This window comes from Rhinolophus hipposideros (genome assembly GCF_964194185.1).
Source record: "Rhinolophus hipposideros genome assembly, chromosome: 13".
In the NCBI taxonomy this organism is placed as follows: domain Eukaryota; kingdom Metazoa; phylum Chordata; class Mammalia; order Chiroptera; family Rhinolophidae; genus Rhinolophus; species Rhinolophus hipposideros.
Window position 1 is genome coordinate 21,389,328 of NC_138059.1, and position 24,674 is coordinate 21,414,001.

Consider the following 24,674-nt stretch of genomic DNA (forward strand, 5'->3'; position numbering starts at 1 on the left):
TATTCTTCAAATTTTGATGTTGTATTGTTTTTTACACAGATTGAAATGTTTTCTAATTTCTTCTAGACCCAACTGTTACTAGAAGTAGATTTTCTTTCAATTCTCTGATATATGGCATTTTACTGTAGTTATATTTATGCCATATAATCATGTTTGCATTATTTGTGTCATGTTTCTAAGTAAACTTGAAAAGTTTAGTAATGTTACATATGTATATAAACACACAAATAAACTTAGATCACAATATTAAAAATCCTTCTTTCTGACTCATTTCAGCGGGTCACTGTGGAATTCCAGAACTCATTGTGAACGGTCAAGTCATTGGAGAAAACTACGGATACAGAGACACAGTTGTTTATCAATGTAATCCTGGTTTTCGATTGATAGGTTCCTCAGTGAGAATATGTCAACAGGATCACAACTGGTCTGGTCAGCTCCCATCCTGTGTGCGTAAGTAAGCATGGCAGAAGTAATTAGAGACATCTGTTCCAAACCAATTACCAATAATTGTATTCTTACGTAAGATATGTAAGTATACAAACACACACACACACACACACACACACACACACACACACACACACACACGTCTTTAGGTAAATCTATATATATATATATATATATATACAGAGGGTACCAAAAAAACATATACACATTTTAAGATAGGAAAAAACTGTATTAAAATAACGCTGATGGTAACCACTTTGAGCACCTCTTGTAATTGCAGAAGTCAAATGTGACTTGTAGTCATCTTTTGTTAACGGCATACATTGAGTATTATAATTTTAATACAGTTTTTTCCTTTCTTAAAATGTGTATACTTTTTTTTGGCACCCTCTGTATATGTTTACAGATGAAGACTTACTAAATTCTCACAATTCTTTTTTTATACTAGTATGCACTCGTCTTTGAAGCGGAATGTGTTCAGAGGCACATAAAACCAGGAAGAAAATATTAGAATGCCTGTTATTACTTATGTTTTATCATAAAGACAATAAATTAAATTCAGCTTTTCTGGTATTTAATATAAATATGAACTATTTATAAATCGAAATTTCTGTATAGAAGGTGCATTCTTGACTAATTTTTAGTTATAACGCCTTTAATTTCTTGAGACCACTGTGGAATAGCATAAATATTGCAATATGATACTATGGAACTTTTTATAGTGGAAAATACTTTGGATAATTTTTTTATAATAATTATTATTCTATGACTGTCACATCAAAATCAGATCATCATGAAGTGTAATTTGTCTGTGGAGGAGTCATCAGATGTGACCTGAAAAACTGTTCTCATTTCAGTCCACTCTTATCTCTAGGCTCTAATTCCCTTATATGAGTATATAAAGTGAATGATTGAAAGCGTTTATCATTATGGCCCCTTTTTGTTTCAAAATCCATAGTATGCTTAAATGCATCAAGACTACATATACACAGCTGGTGTCATTATAATGTTTTGTCATAAAAGATTATAAAATATTTAAAATTTATTTAAAAACTTGTTTTCAATCACTCTACTATTTTTAAATTCATACAAAATTGTATAACCATATGTAATTTTGGAATAGTTTTAATAAATTCAACAAAATAAATTCTCACAAATTCAACAAATATCCATTTGATCTTTTTAAAGTTAATTTAGTTAGGAATTCATACATGAAAAATAAAATGGATTTTAAAATAATACTTTCATATTATTATTATTATCATTATTATTTAAATACACCTGCTGTGCTCTATGTTTCCCATATATATGATATAGATTTGCCCTTTGTGCATTTATTATGACTGTTATACATACTCCTAAAATCATAATATAGTTGAATATTAATAACGCTGTTACTTTTTCTTACCCTACTGAATCCCCAGCGGTACATAATATTTCACATCATAATCTATCCCATTTTGGACCTGAAAGTCAATTATCAAAGGTTTTCTTTTTTTTTCCTTATTTCCATCCCCATTACTGAAATTTAAATTTAAATTGGTGTTAGAAAATGAGAATAAACTCAGCAAATATGCTGTAATTGTAATATCATAGGATCACACTATAGAGATTTTGGAGGCTTCAGATAAATAATGCCTGGGACTTTTTGTCAACAGAAAATGCTCCCTTTATTCTGTGACTTAATTATATCCATATGTATAAATTTCATCACTGTCAAAGTTTTATCCAAACAGCAGAAATTTATTTGAGTTCTGTTTTCATGGAGAATTATTTTGTGGGTTGAGATTTAATAGGATAATAGATCATATAGTGAACAATTAAAATTACTTTTCTAAGGTGTGTGTGTGTATGCATATGCTTTTGCACATGAGTGCACACACACACACACACAAACATTGTCTGGTGATTTAAAAACAGCAGTGCTATGCTTCTATGGATCCTAGATTTTTTCCCCCCTTTCATTTATATTGAAGCATAACCAACTAATACCCCTGTTTTCCTTGTTAAATAATTGATACTATAAATGAAAATTGGTCCATAGTGTAAAACTGATTGCTTTGTTGATAATTTTAGCAAGAATTTAGCAGTTAAATTTCCATATGAGTAGGTTTACATTAACAATACAGCTGAAAAATAATTGCTCTTGGTAATTTCAAAAGTACTATAAATGACTATATGTTTTTGCTGTGCCCTATAATGAAGCACTGTTACTGGAGTTGCTCTGATTAATAGAGTGAGATAATGCAGTAAAACAACTCATAGAAATACAATGTTTGGGAAAAGCCAGAACTCCATAAAATCTAGAATAGAGCTGTAACACTAAAAGAGTTTAAATAATTCATCTAATTGATACCATTATTCCCAAACAAAATTGTGCTAAATTATCAAATATCAATTGTGAAGAAAATAAACCAGTAATAATAATTCTAATATAGCATCATTTTGTTGTCCATATTATGTAGTCACATTAAATTATTCTTCAAACACACTTTTGCTCATCAATTTATTATTTGTAAAAATTGATTGTATAAATATTAAAATAATTTCAAGGTTGAGTGCAAACAACAGGCGCATCTTCCAATTCTTAAATCTTAATTAGAAAAGGAAAATTCATCAGTTTCATTCCTTTCTGCTATTAACTAATTACATGAAGTTAAGTCATTCCCAGATCTTATTGTTCAGTATTATTCCCTTAAAAATATAGAGAGAATAAAAAGGTACTATGATTTTTACACATCTCAGCACCACTTGCATAAAATTACCACAATTGTAAATAATTGTATCTTGCTAGTATAATATTTTTATTACACAGTTCATTTTGGCATTCTAAATTGTTCCTTTGCATTAGTAAATATATATATATATATATATATATATATATATATATATATATATACACATATATATACATATACATATATATATACACACACACACATATATATATATATATATATATATATATGTTTGCATAAAAGTGATTGTCTTTCTACATTGTTTGAGATGATTAAGGGTAATTGTCATATGATAATTGATAACCAAATATTCTGTTTTGTGCTTCCCCTGCCCCCACTCACTGCTATTAGCTGTCAGCTGTGGTCATCCTGGTAGTCCAATTTATGGAAGAACAAGTGGAAATGGATTCAACTTTAATGATGTGGTCACATTCTCCTGCAATATTGGGTACCTTATGCAAGGGCCAACAAAGGCACAGTGCCAGGCCAACAGACAGTGGAGCCATCCTCCACCAATGTGCAAAGGTAAAAGTCTAACTGTATTCCAGCTTAGCGCATGGTAATAATGTGTCTATGTAAACATAGGTGATAACATGAAACAGCTTGGGTAGAACAGGGGAAAGTTTTCAGTTAATAAAACAAGAAGATTCAGTGTTGATGTCATCTCATTAGTGATGCTTTCCTTTTTCCTTACTTTCTAACTTATTTATTTATTTTTTTTTAAGTTAAAGCTGGCAGGCTTTGTTTCAACTGCATAACCTTATTATCTTGTACCTATTTTATGGCTGCATGTAAAAAGTCATTAAGTCCGTTTTACTTGCAATTTGCTTCATAATTAGGGGATCTTACCTTTGACATTTATTTTCCTCATATTTTTAGAAAAATATACTCGAGGCCTGGATTACCTAATACCTGTATGGGGGAGGGGTTATTTATTGTTTTTGCTGTGAGAAAAGATTAAAGATAATTTTTTGGTGTTTTCCATTTTGCAAAGAAGTGTGGTGTAGTTCATATTGTTCGATAAAATACAACCAAATCATCATTATTTTTACATTTCTTAGGGTTTAACTAGAGCTTATAAAGTATCATTTAAAAAATTTGTACTCAGCGTAATACTTATAGAGTTGCTATTAAAAAAATTGCACCACAATTTTTATGTTTTCTATATTTCCAACCACAAAGATTTGACTTCATTACCTTAGATAGTCCAAGTATTAATTTTATTCCTTGAATCTTTGATTTGTTTAAGTTTACCACTGAAACTAAATTTCTTATGGAATTCAATGTAGATGTATGCATGTTAATTCAAACATACCTTTTAACGTTTGTCATTTGTTTAGTGGTGAACTGTTCTGATCCTGGAATTCCAGCCAATTCCAAAAGAGAAAGTAAAATAGAACATGGAAATTTCACCTATGGTACTGTGGTATTCTATGACTGCAATCCTGGATATTTCTTATTTGGGTCTTCAGTTTTGATATGTCAACCAAATGGACAGTGGGACAAACCTTTACCAGAATGTATCAGTAAGTAGATAATGTGAATTATTTCTCGAGAAGTGCGATGGAAGCAACATGGATGATTTATTGTCTTATAATAAAATATCTAGAGGTGTATATCAGAAGGGTTTTGTTCGTAATAATTATTTTAATGTAATGTTTAATTTTATTGTTTCATTGTTTTGAAACTATACTTTTTTATAGTGTGCCAATTCAATGACCAAATGTCCTTTTAATTAATATTAATATTTAATTTTTAATTTAATATATATTTAATTTAATTAATGTTAATGAATATCTTTCTATCATTCTTTCATTTTGAACTTTGATAGAGCATATGAAAAGCAGACATCTTTCATATCTATGATATTACCATAAGAGGCAACTAAATTTTTAGTTACTTTTGTGCTAATATTTCTAATTGAATTTAAGGCAATATTACTAGTTTTAATCTAAACAGCCACCAGAGCTTCAGAATACTTGAGGATTTAGACAAACATGTTACTTAAAATTTATTGATCATAAATATTTATTATAGTGAGACATATTCACATATGAATGCAGTTAGTGTTAGTATACATTATCTTTCAAGCCAGTGAACATTTAATGAGCACATTTTATTATATGTTATGTTTGAGTTGTAGAAAATAAATAAGATAAATTATAGCAATTATGCATATAATTGACATTGTGTAGTGAGAAAATAAATTAGCAGAAAAAAATGAAAATTATGTAAGGAGATGTAAACACTAAATTTTTGGAATTTAGTCAGTTTATAGATTTCAAATATACATATGTTTCTCGAAGAGTTGGTGAATCCTGGATATAATAAGAAAGAAAACCATAGATTGGAGGAGTAGTGTGTCAAGAAATCATTGTGCAAGTAATTTTTGGGAATGCCTAATTTTAAAATTATAAAATTATTTTATGATCATATTTTACCTGAAGGAACTTTCTTCATGTTCATGAGGTGGGATTTTTGAAATTTTTGTAACATCATTTATGCCCTGAGGAAGAAACAAAATTTTATGCAGTGTCTATTAAATTTCAGATTCTATTCAAATAATTAAGGCAATCGTCGATCACTTTCTTAAAATGTATTTGACTTCTTATTGTAGACTGACTGGTCTCATAGTTTGACTAATTTAATAACTTGGCCTTATGTGGTTATCGCATTAAAATTAAAAATCCTTCATAGGACATGTAAACATGAACTTTTTCAGATTTTCGTAGCTCTCATATACCTTTTTGCCTTTATTTCCTGTAGCACTCCCTGATAGTGTGCTAAGTACTCAATGGTTTTTATTAGGTTTATGTCCCCTTGTGTGCTATTTAATACTCTAGTCATGTTGCACTCAATATTTTTCCAAGTTTCATTAGTAAGTGGACACATAGCAAGTTCCCAAGCTACCTCTAGGTTATAAAGAAAATTCTACAATGTAGTGACATCTTATTCTGCTGTGCTTAGGTTAACAGACCACTGAGTATTTTCTTTATACACTGTAATTGATTCATTAGTGCTCTGGAATGGGATTATTCAAGACCACATATTAGATTGTGTGTCACAGATCCATCTTTACTCCCTGTCCTTTACCCTCAAAGTTCTTTCCTTTTAACTTTTCTATGGGCTTATTTTGAATCATATTGGCACCCTATGTCTTTATTTAGCCAATCTTTGTGATGTTTTATAGGCAATTCAGACCCATGCACATAAGCATGTGAATGTACACTCACCACCCCCACACATGCTGACTTATACTTAATCATTCATGCTTACTTACTCAGGGTGAGTGGGTTAACAGAATTGCTCCGATAACTGAAACTCCCATTTTTTTTCTTTTTTTTTTTTTGGAAAGCGAGCTTTCACATAGATGTTTGACTTCTGGATGTTGTATATATTTGAGCATATAATTTATTTCTGGTTTATTTTGTAAAAAGTTGGTGCAGGTTGTTTGATAGGAGATATAAAAAATTTTATATTCAATAATTATGTATTGTAGTGATTGACTGTGGACACCCTGGCGTTCCTCCTAATGCAGTCCTGTCTGGTGAGAAGTATACCTTTGGGTCTACTGTTCACTATTCCTGCACAGGAAAGCGTATCCTTCTAGGCCATTCATCGAGGACTTGCCAATTAAATGGCCATTGGAGTGGATCACAACCTCATTGTTCAGGTATCACTTGAGAAATTGGATGGTGTTTGTTGGAAATTACACTATTATTATTATTATTATTATTATTATTATCATTATTAGAAATATCTACACAAAAAATCTAAAGAGATAAAATAATGTATTTCTTTTGTAAAAATCTAAGAGAAGCTATAACATCATTTATATATTTATTGGAATTCTTAAGGTACTATAAGTTCAGCGCGTGAATACTTATCTTGTAGATGGTAAATTCCAGATATGTTTTGAATTGTGCTTTGCCTAATGTAAAGAATTAAGTGGTATTAGGATGCTACTCTGTGTAAAGTGTTTTTGTTCATTAAAATGGTGAACCACTGAAGTTTAACTAGCTATTCTATTTTATCAGATGCCAAATATAATTTTCTCCAGAAGGCAATGTTATATCAGTGATTTTCTGATAGAATTCAGTTCTATTAAACTTTCTAAACAATTGATTTTTATAGCATAATTTTAAATAAAGCCTTAAATGTCTTAAGTTAAACTAAGACAAGTTTTATGAAAGATTTTTATCTTTCCTCTCGTTGTTATTAAAAGGCAACATGTAACTTCTGAGTTTCTATAACCCCATGGTGCTCTATATTATTCATATATTAGAAAAAAAGAATATGAAGGCTTTTTAAAATTAGTAATTTTCACAGAGTGCTTGATAAATCTTTTTCGAGCTGTTTAAACTATTGCTTTTCATCAAAACTGTCATTTAAGTTTAGATCTGTGATGCCTCCCTATTTGATACTATCTATTGTATTTGTTTTTACCAGATATCGCTGCTTATTTTTCTGCCTTTTTAAAAAATTAATATAGTGTTCATTATCTTTATGTTATTTTATCTCTGTGGAGATCATGGCAAACATTTATTAGGAATTGTTTTACTTTGTTTACCCTTTAGAGATAAAAGTTGTGAAGTGATTATTTATTTCAGAATGCCCTTGTAACTGGTAGTTAATCCCTGTGAAGTAACTTCCTGGAACTTCAAATTTAATCTACAGATTTTAAAAAACTATCGTTTTTAATGTGACTGTAAAATTGATTTTAATGAGAATTAAAATCCTTATGTTGAAATAACTCATAATTAATTCACTCAGGTAACTGATTATACATAAAAACACATAAACTCACACATATATACCACAGTATGTTAGGAAACTGCTACTGAATTGTGAAAAAAAATGTACATGGATATTTATATGTGAAATGATTATCTTTAAGTTTTGTGTGGTTGTTAATATTACATCACATGAAAATGAGAAAGTGTAAATAAGGATTCTAAATACACAGGACATGTTAAAAAAGGCATCTAGAGAGAGAGCCTTTTCAATGCTTATGTATTCAACTTTCTCTCTCTCTCTTTCTCTCAACATCTCCTAATATAGTGGCAACTTTGAGGAGAATTATTTAAAAAATGATAAAAGGACTGTGTAAATTCTTAACGCTAAATCAAAAGATGAACACACAATTATGAACAAAATCGTTATTAGGAACTTAAGTCACAGTTTCTAATCGTATTCACAATTTATTTTTATATTACATGTATGAGAAATAAGCGGTTCATTTATCTTGGTCAATTTTCATTGGTAAAGAAAATTAGGGGGTGAAAATTTAGGGTACATTAAATACTATATTGTAACCTTTACATTTTTCCAGCAAAAAAGAAAAAAATCACAGTTCTAATTTAACAACAAAAACAAGATTTTCAGTACTTATAAAATTCAGAGAAGGAAACATAAAAATTACCAAATCCATTTTTTAATTTTTTTTAATAAAAACATTGTTATTTGAGCCCATAATACTGTCAATTATAAAATTTCCATTTACTTGATCATTAACCAAGTTCTGGAAATACTAATAAAAGGTCCTTAACCTATTTGATAAGAGTAGATATTACTGATAAGGAAAATAACACCATACTCTGCAACTATTTTCTTTTTCATTTATGGTGTTTTCTTATGACTGGAGTTAGATGGGAAATATGAATTATGATCTTACCCAATCAACTTATCAGGTTAAAAACAGCATGCATAAAAGTAAATGTATACAAGAAATTTGGACTAAATCATAAACATTGTAAATGTTTGTTGAAATAAATTAACTTGAACTGTACTGAATTGCAGGTGATGCTACTGGTACATGTGGGGATCCAGGTACGCCCGGTCATGGTTCTAGACAGGAAAGCAATTTCAGAACCCAAAGTTCTGTACGTTTTGCTTGCGATACTGGTTATATTCTTCATGGCTCGGAAGAAAGAACATGTTTAGCTAATGGCAGTTGGACTGGAAGGCAGCCAGAATGCAAAGGTAATATCAAGCAGAAGTTAAATATATTGAAAGTGCTGGAACTTAATGTATATCCAAATTCAGTTGGTTACTACTACTAGTGAAATTACTCCTGTCAGTTCTTTGTGTCCCCAACCATGGAATAAAAGCAGTAGTATTCCAGTTTTACTGACAGTATCCTGTAAGAGAACTGTGTTATGTAATAATTATTAAAAATATATATTTTTCATATATATATAATATATATATATATCATATATATTTCATATATATATTTCATATATATATATATATATCAACCAAACATTGTTTGTATTACCAGGGACTCAGTGGGAGAAAAGCTTAGCTCAAAGGAATGAAATTAAAGATGTAGACTATTAAAGCTGAATTCAACACACACACACACACACACACACACACACACACACACACACTATATATATATATATATACATCGTACAGGTAATTTACATACAAAAATTTTTCACATCTTGGCAAACATCTGGAATGGAAAAGTTAAAAATTATTTGGTAAAAAGTTTTATTTTTTTCCCATTTATCCTAGTACTCTTATGTTGTAGACACTAACAGGAAAAAAATAGGTTGCCCCTACATCAACATTACCTGAAGATCTGTTATAGGTTTTAGACCTGTAGAAATGGAAAGATATAGAAAGATGCCTACATATAAAAGAGGTTTTTATTTATAGAACACATTGCTTATAACTAGAATTTTTAAAATTTCATATATTTGAGTAAAATTATTAATTGTTCTTACTGACTCAGTTAACATAACTAAACCTTTATAAGATTGGCTAGAAAATGAAATGTTGCTACAAAATTATCCTTGTAATTTAAATCGTTCTTTTTGAGATGATTTTAGTGCAAAAAAATAAACTTACAAAAGTATTTATAAAACTTACTTGATGTTATATCTAATGTATTGGTTTTATAAATAAGAAATAATTCCCAATAGAACCTCTTGATAGTTTTTTGATTGATTATATTTTGGAAGCTTTTATTGTGTTTATAATTTGTATCCATATTCTAGGAAAGATAATTATCTTTTTAAAAAGGAACCAAATTTAATTATCTTAAGTAAGAGAGAGTTGCAACTCAACTCCGTTGCTATTATGGGGAAAGGAGTTCATGAACAAAGTTGCTGAGCAAAAGATGCTAAGTAAGACTTAACTGTTCACTTTATTTCTCAAACTTGTTTACTTTCCAAAGGCAAAGTCTCTGTAATGATGTCATACATTACATGGGTGATATCTTAGCCAGCCCATTGTTCAGCTGAACTACAAAATATTTTTACATGAAATATAATCTGGTGCTCACTGTGTTTTGTTAGTATGCACTTTGTAGATAAAAAAGAACTAGAAGTTGTAGAAAATATAACAGAATTAATGTTTTTCTCATAGTTGGAGCTCATATAAATCATTTAGGAAAACAGATTTCTGTAGATGAAGGGACAGAGAAAATGAACAGAAAATGCAGGAGAGCAAAAAAATTGCAATGTACAAAAAAATAGTCTACACAACTATGTATAAGAAAATTATAATAAACATCAAAACATCATTTTCTATCTGTCTTAATATGAAATTCTGGTGTATGTGCAGCAAAACTAAAACTTTAATACATTTCTAGAGGTATTTTTTATTGTTATAATATATTTAGAGTAATTTGACCAAAATTCATATATAGTCACAGAATATATACAGGTTTGACTTAACTCCACTTCTATAAATAAATAAATAAATAAATAAAATATTAAAGAAAATCAATAATAGTAAAGAGACAATTTTTATTTCTAATTGATTTAACAAGCAACAGGACATACTTGAACACTAGGGATAATATGACATATCAACTGTATATTTTTATGATGTAATAATGTATAGTCAATAAAATATTAGAAACAGGACACGGGCAATATGAGAAAATATAAATCATATAAAACTCAGTTTAAAAATAAGATTCAAAATTATGCACCCTATTACAATCATGGGAAATGATATTCGTTTAAGGAAAGCATAAAAGGCAGTGCACAAAAAATGATAACAGAAATAACGGTGAAATTTGAAGTATTTTTATTATTTTTATTCCAAATATGCTGATGTTATATTACTTTAGCATTTACCACAAAATATAAAAGCTTTCCTTGCATGTGATGAATAAAACATGTAAAAATAAAAATGTTCAATTACTGTGTTATACCTTAACTTAATATATAAAGTCACACAAATTTAAAGAAAATAGCATTTTTTGACAAACTGACAGGTTTTTAATGGTGATGACACATGGCATTGAACAAGATGTGGAAACAAGCAAACCTTTACACTGTTGATCAAATTGTGTATTGTGATAATATCTTCAGTAATTATATATATTTTTAATTAAAAATGTTTTTTTAAATAAAAAATACCCTAAAATTCCACTCTCAGAAATTTAGTGTACACAGTTGTATATATAAACTAGAGTATATTTTAATTGAAAATTATAAACAAAACTAAACTAAAACAAGTTTCATGTTTATCTATAGGGGATTTGTTAGGTAAATGATGAATATACGTATAATGGAAAACTATCCAGTTACTAAACTTTATAAAAGAAAGATGCCGATTGTTACATTATGTAAAAAAAAGAAAATAAGATTATAAAACAGCATGCATAGCATAGTTCTATTTAAGAAAAAGGTACTATTTCACTATTGTGTATTGTGTACTTTGCATAGTGCCTGCAATAAACTTCAAAATGAATACATATTCACATTTATTTATACATATTCATTTAAGTATTCATATAAATATTTTATTACCTTACCTCTTAGTGATGGATTTATAAACGATCTTTAATTTCTTCCATATACTTTCATTTATTTTTGAGTTTTTGATATGGCTACTTATCACCTTGATAAAAAGAAAAAAAATGGTATAATAATTATAAAATAAAAATTATCTCTAGCAACAAAAGAAAAGGCAAACATATAAAATACTCTTTGTATAACTTATCTAACACAAAAAATGGTGAGTTGACAAAAATATATTGCATTTAAGCCATTCATTTACTAACCTGAATAAGATCCAACCTTCTCATTATATGCTATCAGAATTTTCTTGAAGAACTTGTACTAGATGAAAATCTATTATTACATAGCCGTGGGACCTTGGCCAAGTTACTTCATCTCTCTGTGCCTCAGTTTCCAACCCCAAAATGGTGGTGATATTAATATTAACTTATAGCATTAGTTGTGAGTTTAAAAAATTATGTGGCTGTCACATAATTTCTGAATGAATGTCAACTATCATTTACATTAGTTAGGTGAATTGAGAGCTGTAAATGACTCTTTCTAGGAGAGATGTCAGCGAGTACAAAACATAAATGAGACTATGTTCACAGGAATCAATAAACCCTTCTTCCCCCAAATATCAATATGACAGAAGCAAAGTAGTTGCTCATCTCTTCACTGTGTCCACAGAGCTTTCATCCCTTACTCATGATAGATGATGCACTTACCTCTTTTCATTTTAAGTTATTTTTACTTAGGTCTAATTCAAATAATGCTCTAGGTAAGAAAAATGTGTGTATTAAGGGTGGAGGAATTAAAGACAAGAGAATAGGTATAGCAGTATGATTTGTCCATATTTGGAAACCACCCTAACTAGAGAATTTCTTAATTTTTATTGTGAATAAAATAATTGACTGAGCCTGGATCCCTGTTTCGAAATTCAAAAACAAGGATGATACTTTTCAAATCCTTCTTGGGATGTGTCAAGATTATGGATTGTGATACATAAATACATATTACCAGATTGTTACTTTAGGCAGGTACTAATGAATGTAAAAGAGGGTAATTACTCTTGACAGTGGAAGTAGAAATATTTTCTATCTTATAGGTTCTCCTGAAAATATTACCTAGTCTTGTTGTAATTGTATGTGTAAGTTTCCTATCTACATACACATACAAACATACAGCACCACTGTAAAGGATAAGCAAAATTAAATGTTTAAGAGACAGCAAGTGATATAGATGGTATTTTCTGAAACTGTAGTTACCCTTCATATTCATAGGATAGCTTTACATTCCATAAAATACTACAATGTCTTCTTATGTTACAACAAGTTTAGTATTATATTCGACATAGCCTTGTTTTTAAGGTATTTCAAAAGTTCACTATGGCACTGATGGCAAATAAATATAATACAGAGTAATCATATAAGGCATTGTGTTTTTGACTCTTGTTTACAAAATGTTGAAAACTCAATGAAAATAATTTCTAGAACTTGGTCACTTTGTTTTTACTCAGTTTATTTTTTGTATGCCTCGGGCCAGAGATAGAGATGATAAAGTTTTAATGCAAATCAGTAATATACTTAGATAAATAAAAATATACATAGGTGTCTAAAATATTTAAATTGTTTATTTTATATATGTCCTCTTGGAAGTATAATTATAATAAATCTCTATTGCATCTCATTGTTACATATCTTCCAATTTTACATTAGTGGCTTTTTAGGCAGAAACTTTTATAATTATTCCTTGAAAGATTTTTATGGTACCCCAAGGCACTACTCTTCAGTAATTACTTTGCATCCCAGTAATTACGCAATAAAATCAATATTTATTCATCTTGAATTTCCACCACTTATAAAAGATAATTCAATGCTTATTTTAGAGGATTTTATAGCTACTTTGGATAATTTAAAACAAACATTCAGCCATTAACTCTTTGTGAGAAAATTTCTACTTTCACTATTTTTACATATACTCTTAACTATTTTGTTTTATAGCTGTGCAGTGTGGTAACCCAGGAACAACTGCCAATGGCAAAGTCTTTCGGATTGATGGCACAACATTTTCTAGTTCAATAATTTATTCCTGCATGGAGGGATATATCCTTTCTGGACCTTCAGTTAGACAGTGCACAGCCAATGGAACGTGGTCTGGAACTTTGCCTAACTGTACAAGTAAGCTTCTTGTCAATAATTTTACACATCACTAGTTATATGAAAATATGGGATACGTTGTGTGTATTTTGTAATCCGTCAAACCATGCAATGTTTTCAATATTTGTATTGTCTTCAGATTAAAAGATGATAGTACTATTATAGTTATAGTTTACACTAATGACTTTAAGAATCAGTAGGCTTACTCACTATGTTGTTACACTGGCAGAGGAAAAAGAGATCACAGAAAAGTAGTGCTATTAAATGTTGTTAAACAGTATTTTGAGATAGAGATGAATTATCTGCTGTAATCAAGACTAATAATACAATGAACACAATTTCCTTTTGCCATTCTGACACATGTCAATAACTGACTTGGTTTTTAAAGAAGCTTACTAACTATTGATGGGTGCTTGCACTACCCTAGAAAGTTCTCATAGCTGATTTGTCCTCTTGATATGTTTATAAAAAGATGGCATTTTTGAGAATCAGTATTATAATTAAATAAACCACTTAAAGAAAATTTTAAAAGTTTATTTAAAATTCCTATATATAAATTAATGCTTATGTATGGAATAAAATAGAATTTATTTAATCAACAATAATACATCCATTGGAAAATCATGGTTGCTTTTATTTATTAAAAAAAAAAAACTTTAGTGGCATCATGTAAATCATGAAATTTTTAAAAAGAAGAGCTATTTAGGATGTGTGCAGAGACTCTAGGAGTCATGAGAAGTTGCTAAGCTGCTATAATAAAAGAGACTCTGGGGTGAATAATGGGCGTGCTTTGGGTATTACAATTTAGGCAGGTTTTAAATCCTTTCGCTGTAAGGGGCCTCAGTAAGAGTAGGCAAGTTTGTGAATAACAACGTAATGGGCTTAAGTAAAATTTGTCAGTGAGGAATGTGTTGCTTCCAGACCCAAAAGGTGTTGGGTTTATTTTAACATGTGGTGTTAAGAAGGTCAGTAGGTGATCTTGAGAGTGTCGGTGGTGGAGCTGCCCATGACTGACCTACTAATTCTCAGAAATTTAACTGAGAAGACAGACCTGTGCTAGGTGTGGGTCAATGATCCATTCCCCTCTTTTTTTCTTTATTCCCCCTTTAAATCCTTTGTGAGTATTTCTATTTCCTGAATGAGGGACTCAAATGAATCTACTCTTAGAAAGATGTCATCAGAGTAATGTCATTCACATCTGTGACTCTGGAGAAAATTGGTTGTAGTTAATATCTTGCATGCAAAATTGTGTGTCTTGACAGGGTTATTGAGGTAGCCTGTGCGTATGGTGTCTCTGCAAAGATGAAGGCAAACTATGGATGGCTTGGAGGCTCTTGAAATAAGCACTGATTAGAACATATTAGCCAAATCCAGATCAGCAAAAATTTTCCCATTGTTGATTGGAGTCAGTAACAAGTAATATTTCAGGCCCTGTGTCAGCATCAAATGCTGTTACATCTGATCTTTTGGCAGTTCTTTACTTCACTTTAGGCAGTCCCCTCACAGGCTGACCAGTATTCAGCGGAATACTCAAGGAGTTCTCCCTCTAGATCTCCAGAGCACTCTTTCTGTGTGTGACCTCTCTGGTATTCTGTCTAACCAACTCTGTCCACCTTGTTCTCTCCTGACTCTCAGATCCATCTTTTCAATTCAGGGAGTTGGCTGGGCTTTGCATAGGGTCCTCCTCCCTGTGCTTCAGCTTGGAAACTCTTAAAGAAGGAAGATGGGGTAGTCATAGGACTGATCTCATTTGTTTCCTGTCGCTCAAGGATCACTCTGCTTTGCTGCCTTTTGAAACCCATTTTTTGTTGTTGTTGTTGTTGTTTTTGTTTTGTTTCCAGATTGTGTCTTTTTTTTTTTCTGGTTGTTTCAAACGGAGAATAAATTCTTCCCTGTTTCTCCATCTTGAAGGAAAGAAGTCCTCCTACTTACTTTGAAAATGTCTCAATTTTACAAGACTGAACCATCTAACATTTAACAAATAGGCTTTATTGTTTCCATACTACACCACCCCATCTGAGCCTTAAAATTCTTAGCTGGTACCCTACCTTTTAAGTATCAGCTCAAATGATACCTTGGCAAAATACTTCTCAGGACAGGACTTTCTCAGATACATTTTAGCTAAAAGTGATCGCTGTATGCTGTATAAATCTTTTATAGCAATTACCTGTCCTGCTTGCTAAACCGTAGACTTCACAGGGCGGTAGTTATCGGATCTGTTTATCTCATTTACCTTCGAGGGCAGAGCACAGTACCTAACACCTAAGAGTGACTCAGTAGATAGTTGTTGATGGATTCAAATATATCATATGAATTTTATTTTAGCTATAGGTATACATGACTTCTCATTTCAGTCCATTTTAAAGTACTTGCAGAGAGGGTTTGTCATTTTATAGGGCACACAGCACTTAGTTTCTAATAGATAATGTTTTCAACATATACTTAATAAGACTGAAATAATGAGTATATTCAGAGTTAAATAAATCTGCTGAGTAATATATCTCTTTTTTTCACAATTTTATTTAAGTATGGATAAATAGCTAAGTAGTTTATTTTTTTTAAAGATATTTTCCAGTTTTAGTAAAGATATACACATAGACATATCCCAGTCCTTGAGATTGAAAATTACATCATTTTAGTTAAATCATCTTAGTTTTTCCTTAGGAATTTTAAGTCAAATTAAAAATCATTCAACTCAAAACAAACTGATTGCAAACAGCATCAAAAATATAAAGAAAGTCTCTTTTTTAACTTCAGTTCTTCAAGGAGAAATATTGTATTGAGTGAGGTATTTCAAGCATTAGCTTAAATTGTGAATTGCTATTTTAAAAATGAGGATTTACAACAGTTGACTTCTTAAGTAAAAACAGTACTAACACCCTAGAAGCAACTCAAAAATATCCCCAAAAAGAGATCACAGAGAGAGGTTTTGGTGGAAATTAAACCAGACTAAACTTCTGTAATTAAAGAATCTAACGTACTGATAATATTTATATATTGTGATCAAAGTGAATTAGAACCAATGTTTCAGATTCCTTCTCATTAATTTGCAGTGGAAGTTAATTTAAATATGTGTTTCATAGAATTGTATAATTGCGGAGCTGGAAGAGATTATGTTATATACTTACATGTATAGATAAGGGAACTAAGACACCAAATCTTTTTGTTGACTTACTGGCTATTCGCAGAGCTCACCAATAAATAGTTATTTCTCTCACACAAATGGATGGAATTTAATTTAATTATTCCCTGTACATACCAGGAAGGTTAAATTCAAATAAAAATATTTTATATTTTAAAAATAAATTTTGATTTAATATAATTGCCTTTTCCTGGTGTCTATAAGCAAGACCTAAATATGAATTTGAAATGAATTAAATTAATTATGGAAAAAAAAATTAAAAGTACCTGAACTAAATTTCCAAATCTAAGCCCTTATAGTAATTTTTGGAAAACATACCTAAACAAAACTTTCCTTTTTTTCTTTCCATTGAAATTGTACCCAATTTTATTCATAAAGAATATCTGTCATATAGTGTTGGCCATTTGTTAGGATTTATGCTAAGTGCTTTACATAAATTCTCTCATTTATTTCTAACAACAAATCTATGAGTTATATATTATTATCTTTTCTATTTCACATTTAAAGAAATAGTATCTTACCTAGAAAACAGAATTTCCTTTCCCATGGTAACACAGCTAGTATATGTAGAAAATAAGATTTTAAACCAAGTCTATTTGAAATAATTTTCTCAAGTTCATTTTCTCTATTTTAATTTTTTCTCCTTTTTCATTCTTGCTTTATTTCCTAACTTTTTAAATGGTAAGTATAAATATAAATATAGGACATATAAATATAATATAAATATAGGGCATTGCTTATTCTGCATATGGAAATGTTAATTTATAGTATATTCATCTTCAAATTTTCTAATTCCCCTGTTTTAACAAGCCTTTCTGCTTAAAATTACAATGTCCTCTATATATCTTCTCAATTATTTTGTTGTTTTCTTAAGATGAATCTCTTAATATAGAGTACAAATATATAAGTAAATGATAGATTTGCAATCTTGCAAGAGATGAAATATTTTAATGTGATGCATCAAAGGAAATGAACCAGAGTACTGCTGAATCACATGCATAATCATTGATAAAGGGGATCTGCTAGAAATAGGACAGTATCAATGAAAGAGAGAAAATCAACAAGATTAATGATGTGACAGATGTTTCAATATAGGATTATTTGAATATGAAAGAACTAATAGAGACCGTTGAATAAATTAATAAAGTCCTTGAAATATAGTTGAAAAAATTACCCATCTACAATGGTACGGTGAAAGTAAATATAAAGAATTAAATTCTATTTGGATTTTTTCCCAAATAGAATTTAATGGTCACTTTAAGTGTTTTTTTCCTGTACTAGTTCTTAGGCAACTAGTCCTTCATGCATAGTGAAAATCAGAGGAGAGACCAAGTTATTAGAATACAATTTTTAACTTATAGCAATATATTTTATAATCTAAAACTACAGTTAAAATGATATAGAGAACTGTCAATATATAATATGATTGGACTACTTATAGATTCCGTTAATAAAGCATCATTTACACAAAACCTACTATCTTTGGGCACTATGCCAGGAACTGAGATTAGAGTTCAGTAAAGTCACTGGTCTAGGCAGTGGAGTAGGTTTGTTATTCTAAGCATTTTTGCTCTGTGAGAATATCCCACCAGTGTAATTTGAAAATATACCTTTCATGTGTTTGCCCAGCAGCACACGAGCACACACACACACACACACACACACACACACACACACACTCCTTTTCTGTTCCTTAAAAACCCAGTTCAATCACATGTGTAGATGCATCAGCTGGAACTTGTCCATTTTAAGAAACATTTTTGGAATAAATGTTATTTGATAATAATGGTATTTTCCTCCCTTTCCCATTTATGTTTAGCCATAGTACAGATTTTGGTAAAAGAGTAAAATTTTCCTCACATAAATTCTATCTGCTAATATTCAACCAGCTTCGCATTTTAAATGAGTTGAGAAGTTGTGCACTTAATAATCTTTCTCTAAAATTATGCTTCATAAACCCATCTTTCTGCACCCATCTTTTTGCAACTCCAGACAGGTCCTTAACAAACCTACTGCCAGTGCTGGAATGTGAAGCTTCCACAAAATAATAAGTTTTCTCATGGGAAGGTAAAAGCATGTATCATGAGATCAAGGTCATGCATTCCAACATCATGCCCACTTTGGAATTATAAAGGTTAAGAAACATCCATGGAACTAAACCAAGCTGGAGGGAAAATATATTTGCCATAATACCAGAAAGCTATTAACAGCACTCTCATTATACAATTCAGTTAAGTTCTTTTCTATGAATTTCAGTCTGAAATAAAATATTTAAAAACTAAGTGCAGGTAAATACTCATTCAAAAATAGCAGGGTTTGTTTTGTTTTATTGTGGCTTTTTTTTTCTCTCTTTTTTTTTTTTTTTTGCCTGTTTCTTACTTTTGTCAGCATACAAACCTCTCAGGATATATATAGTGCAGGATCTTCAGCTTTCAATGTCTAACAGGGAGAGAGCCACCTCCTATACCTAAAGCACGTAGTGTTTTGGGAAGAAGATACAATCTGCACCAGGATAGAGCTTGTCAAGAGGAGTAAGGATTGGTTTTCGGGTTTAAAAGGAAATACATTCATTTTTTTTTTTTCCCATCTACCAAGACTTCTTCCAAAATAATCAATGCCCTGCATCTGGCAGGTCTTGTCATTTGGTCCAGGAACAGAGTACTGAATCTGATCCAGTGATAAACGAATCTAAGCCTTTTTCCCCAAAAATAACTAGGACAGAAATGGATCTTTGTTTAATTGATCTTTGTTAATTGATCATCTCCCTGGATCTTTGTTACCAACCTGAGAATTCTCAGAGTTTTTTGTTTGCCTTTCGGTTTGTTTTGCTTTTGTGGAGGACAGGTCAGGGAGATGGCTCTAGTCTCACACAAGACAAAGGTGGGGGATATCCCAGCATGAAACTGGGTGAAGTGAAGCTAAAAATCATCTAAATCTCCTCAAGGAGAGCTATCACTTAGTGCAGTGGTTCTCAGATAGGGGCGGTTTTGCTTCCCACAGGACATTTGATAACGTCTGGGGATATTTTTGGCTGTCACAGTGCAGGTGAGTGGAGTATGCTATCAGTATCGAACAGGCAGAGGTCAATGCTAAACATCCTCAAGGCATAAAACAGCCCCATACAATCAAGAATTAATTGGTCCCAAATGTCAATAATGCCAAGGTTAAGGTTGAGAAAGTCTACCTTACTGAGATCTAAAAAGAAAACAAACTTTTGAATTCAGAAATCCTGTAAACTCTGGAGCGTTCTCAGAGAAATGGTTCTCTGACAACTTCATCCGACTCTAGATGAATTTTTATCCAGGCTTGAAATCTGGTAATGTACATGTGTAATGAATGATTCCTGAGCAAGCATGTTCATTTCTGCATTGTATCTAATAGGAAAACAGTGGGATAACTCAAACATCATGTTACCGAAACTCCATTTTTTTCCCCTTGCATCTGCCTACCTGCACGCAGTGGCCCAAAGAAATTCATGAACAGCGGTTTGAAGTATAGAAAGAAAAAATGTTTAATATTGAATTGGCCAATACAGAGGCAGGTAGCTAATGCTCAAAACTTGACTTCCTGATGGTGTGCAAGTTACAGATTCTATAGGGCAAAATCACAAGACATCTGTGGGTTAGGAGCCCAGGGTTGTGCTGGGAGCAGATTAGAGGGACGTGTGGGAAGTATAATAAATCATCACTTCAGGTCTTCAGGACAGCCCTGAGGTCTGTTCTGGCATCCCTCTGTCTGGTTTCATGGGAAAGTAGCCAGGGGTTCGTTACACCTCAGGGCTCAGGAGCTGAAACAACCTCAGTCAAAATGCTATCTTTAGCCTGTCAGAGGTTCTGACCATGTGACCATCCATTAGTCAGGTCCCAACTGCTGTCTTCTGCTACCTCACGGGTGGCTGATTATCAGGGGAAAGGCTAGGTCTCTGAGGGGTATATATAGAGAGAAGAATATGATTTCTAGAACTAGGATTTAAATCTAAATTTGATCAATGTCACAGAGATCCTCGGTTTCAATAGTTCACAGGGTTTTGGTTTCATGAATTATACTACATGTATATCCATTTAAGAAAATATCATGTCATTAAAAATGTCACTTGGATCTGCGTATTAACGTGAAAAAATCCATTAGATATTGAGTAAAAAATGAATTCTGTTATAAAAGTGTGGGTAGCGTGATCCTATTTTAGTTAAAAATACATATTTATAATACTTATTTAAAAAGATAAAAAAGTTTCGAAGTGGCATAGATTAGAATTACCACAATTACGTTTTACTTTTATAATAGAGGTTATCTGTTTAGCTTTATCAAAAATAATGCCAAATGGGCATCAATTACATGAAGGAAGCTATGAAAATAACCTTCCATGGAAACAAATTCAAGTCTTTAAAACAATAAATGTATTTTTGTGAATTTGAGCTATTTAATCATTCTTTACATCCTCATTTACTGATTTATTCTTTAAACAAATATTTACTTAATCTCTCATGATGAGTCATGCAGTAGACTAGGCTCTGAGGGTGTAACAGTGTAGAAAGAGACAAAATATCTGTCTTCAGGCAGTTGATTGGTGTGTGTGTGTGTGTGTGTGTGTGTGTGTGTGTGTGTGTGTGTGTATACACAAGAGCTGTGTCCTTAGGGATTTTTGTGACCTTAGAAAAGATTTTCTTGCCCTAAAGATATACTATTCTAAGGTTTTTTCCAGAAAAGACCAAAAGACTCTTTTTATTGTTGAAGACAGGCCTGTGGTGAATGAATTGACTTGTGGAGCAGGTGCTGTTTACAGAGACTGTTGCTATTGGAAACTGCCTCTTTGACTGGCCTTTGCTTCATTAGGAAGCCACCAAACAAAAGCTCCTGAAGTTGTTGTCAGGCATTCATGGTGCTGCCACAATGTGCAGAACTCTGTCTTAGTTCCTCTGCAAAATAAAGCCTCTGTCCTCTCTTTTGGTGGATGCGTCTCAGCTCTTGTGCCTTTCCACAAATTAGCTGTTCTTTCTTGCAAAGATTCTAAGTCACTCTGTAAAGCGCTGCCCACAAAATAGTTATTGGTGGGTGTTCTCTCTGAGTTTCCTCTTCTTGATTGTAATCTAGGTTAAAAATGTAAAATAACATAACATTAAGTAAAATGAAATAAATTGACGGCTTATACTCACCTTTATACATTTTGAAACTGCAAAATATATAAATGATATTCTGGTAAATAAGCAGGATTTGATTTCCTATCCAACTCAGTTGTATAATTTAAAAAAAAAATTCTCATCAATAATTAAAAGAACAAAAATCACCCTATATGCAAAACTCTTATTAGGAGTTTGATAGAAACACTCAACGAGTGTGACTTCAGCAAACTGTCTCCAGGGTTTTGAGGATTAGCAGGTGGAATGCCGTGAATAGTGTCCTTTAATTTAATTGTCAATATTTATTTTCTGAAAACTTCTTAGACAACCAATTCAAATAATATGAAAGAAATCTTCACATTTATAATTTTTAATGGTAACTTAACAGATACAGTATAATTGAAATGCTATTAAGATTCCATGAGTTAATCAATTTCCAGTTTTTAACACTAGACCTCCAGAATTCTGGGAAGAATTAAATAAAAAATAAAAATGAGTATATAACCCAGATGTACCTGGTAAAATTATTCACCCTTCTATGAACAAAAACATTCAAAAGGCAAAAAAAAAGATACTCAAAAGCAAATATGCCATGTTTTTTACCTCCCGGAAAGTGTACCCTTCTGTTTTTGTTTTTTTCGTTTTTGCTTTTTTTTCTTTTAGCTGCCAGAAAGCTTTTAGCCATTCATTGCCGAAATCATGCTTAAATCGTGTACCTCAGAACATCAAGTGTTTTCGTGGCTTATGTATAATCTGTTACGTCTTATTCATAACTGTCATATTTAGAATTATTATTATTTTCTATGCTATCTCAAGTGTTTCTAAAAGTTTTTAGGTGGCATTATAAGTGTTAATATATGTAATTAGAAGATGCTTTGTGGAGCAGTACAGTTAAGAGGACCTCACACTCAAAGTGCCTGGGGTTTCATGCTGTGTTTTACTGTCTCAAAATTCTCAATAACTGCATCTTTGAATTTGTGTTTTGTAACTGAAGTCCACGGGGACAGTGGAGCCTGTGCTAAGTGTTTGCAGCCTCTGCTTATGCACAGTCTGCCTCCCTGATGCCCTCTCTTCCTAAGATGGGTTATAGACCTTTTGCTTCCTACCACCTGTACCCTGTCCCTGCCCAGCCTCCCCATTCCCATTCCTGCTTAGGAGCCACTGATGCTCTCTGATTAGTTGGTCTATTGTGTCATCAGTAGAGGGAAGCTCACATCACACCTTCTTTCTCCACCCCATTTTCTGGATCTGGGTGCAAGTAGGAGCTGGGTGTATTCATCGAGTCTTGGTGCAGAGTAGGCGAGTAGCTATGTCGGTCCTGGGCTAGCAACACCGAAGCATAATCAGCAAGCACTTGATGGAAGCCTTTATGTAGACCTTTCACTCACATCCAATCCAGGAAACAAGAGCGTTCCAGACTGAATGCAAGATGGCACACTTTTTTCTGGGTTTGTTCTTTCACTTGAGTTGGCAATAAGTTAGTGGAAGTGGGAAATTCATCTTTCTCTCTCTAGCTGTTGTCCTTTTCATTTCTCACTGGGCCCCACAAATTATGTATCCCACCCTGTATGTGATAAATTCACACTTTATAGTTTATTCATTCTTTCATTTATTCAATCAAAATTGTTGGGTACCTAACATTGTTTTAATTAAAAACAATTATACTATTGGGTTGAGTAACAAACACTGTGCAGACAATAAGCTTTCAGTCCAGCAAGCCTGATAAATTTGAGATTTCAGTGGCCATACATAGGAAGACAGACTTTAAATATTTTGTTAGAAGTCTTGATTGTATAGGATGGCTTCTCTATGATCATATAATGCACTTTAAAACAGGTTACCACATCAGAATTTCTGGTAGCATATTAACCTAGCCATTTCAGAGCCTAAATGACAATTTCTGAACCATATGTATAGAATCCTCAATGAGCATACCAGATCATAATCAGGAATTGCTAGTATGTGCTTTAAATATGATTATGCTTTATGATTAAAAGTGAACAGAATAACCAATCGTCCCTACTTCATATATCTTTCTACTCTTCTTTATTAAATATCTGCCACATTAACCATCTGCTCTTCTAACCCAACGCTGATAGTAATTAGTTGTGGAGACCCAGGTATACCAGCCAATGGACTGAGATATGGAGATAATTATGTGGTTGGACAAAATGTTTCGTACATGTGCCAGCCAGGCTATACAATGGAATTGAATGGTTCCAGAATCAGGACTTGTACCACTAATGGCACCTGGAGTGGAGTAATGCCAACCTGTAGAGGTATAGTGATTTCTTCAATTATCTAGAAGTCGCTATGTATTTCCT

General features: G+C 31.7%; 1 protein-coding gene across 5 annotated transcripts in view; it reads left to right on the forward strand.

Moving 5' to 3' along the window:
• The window catches only part of CSMD3 (CUB and Sushi multiple domains 3), a 1,140,077-nt gene that overhangs the window by 1,062,670 nt on the left and 52,733 nt on the right, over positions 1-24,674 (forward strand). For all 5 annotated transcript variants that reach the window (XM_081069899.1, XM_081069900.1, XM_081069901.1 and 2 more), the window contains 7 exons: positions 277-450; positions 3,537-3,710; positions 4,526-4,711; positions 6,685-6,858; positions 8,985-9,167; positions 13,936-14,112; positions 24,450-24,629. In XM_081069899.1, coding sequence (XP_080926025.1) covers positions 277-450; positions 3,537-3,710; positions 4,526-4,711; positions 6,685-6,858; positions 8,985-9,167; positions 13,936-14,112; positions 24,450-24,629 — 1,248 coding nt within the window. The remainder of the gene's footprint in view (positions 1-276; positions 451-3,536; positions 3,711-4,525; positions 4,712-6,684; positions 6,859-8,984; positions 9,168-13,935; positions 14,113-24,449; positions 24,630-24,674) is intronic.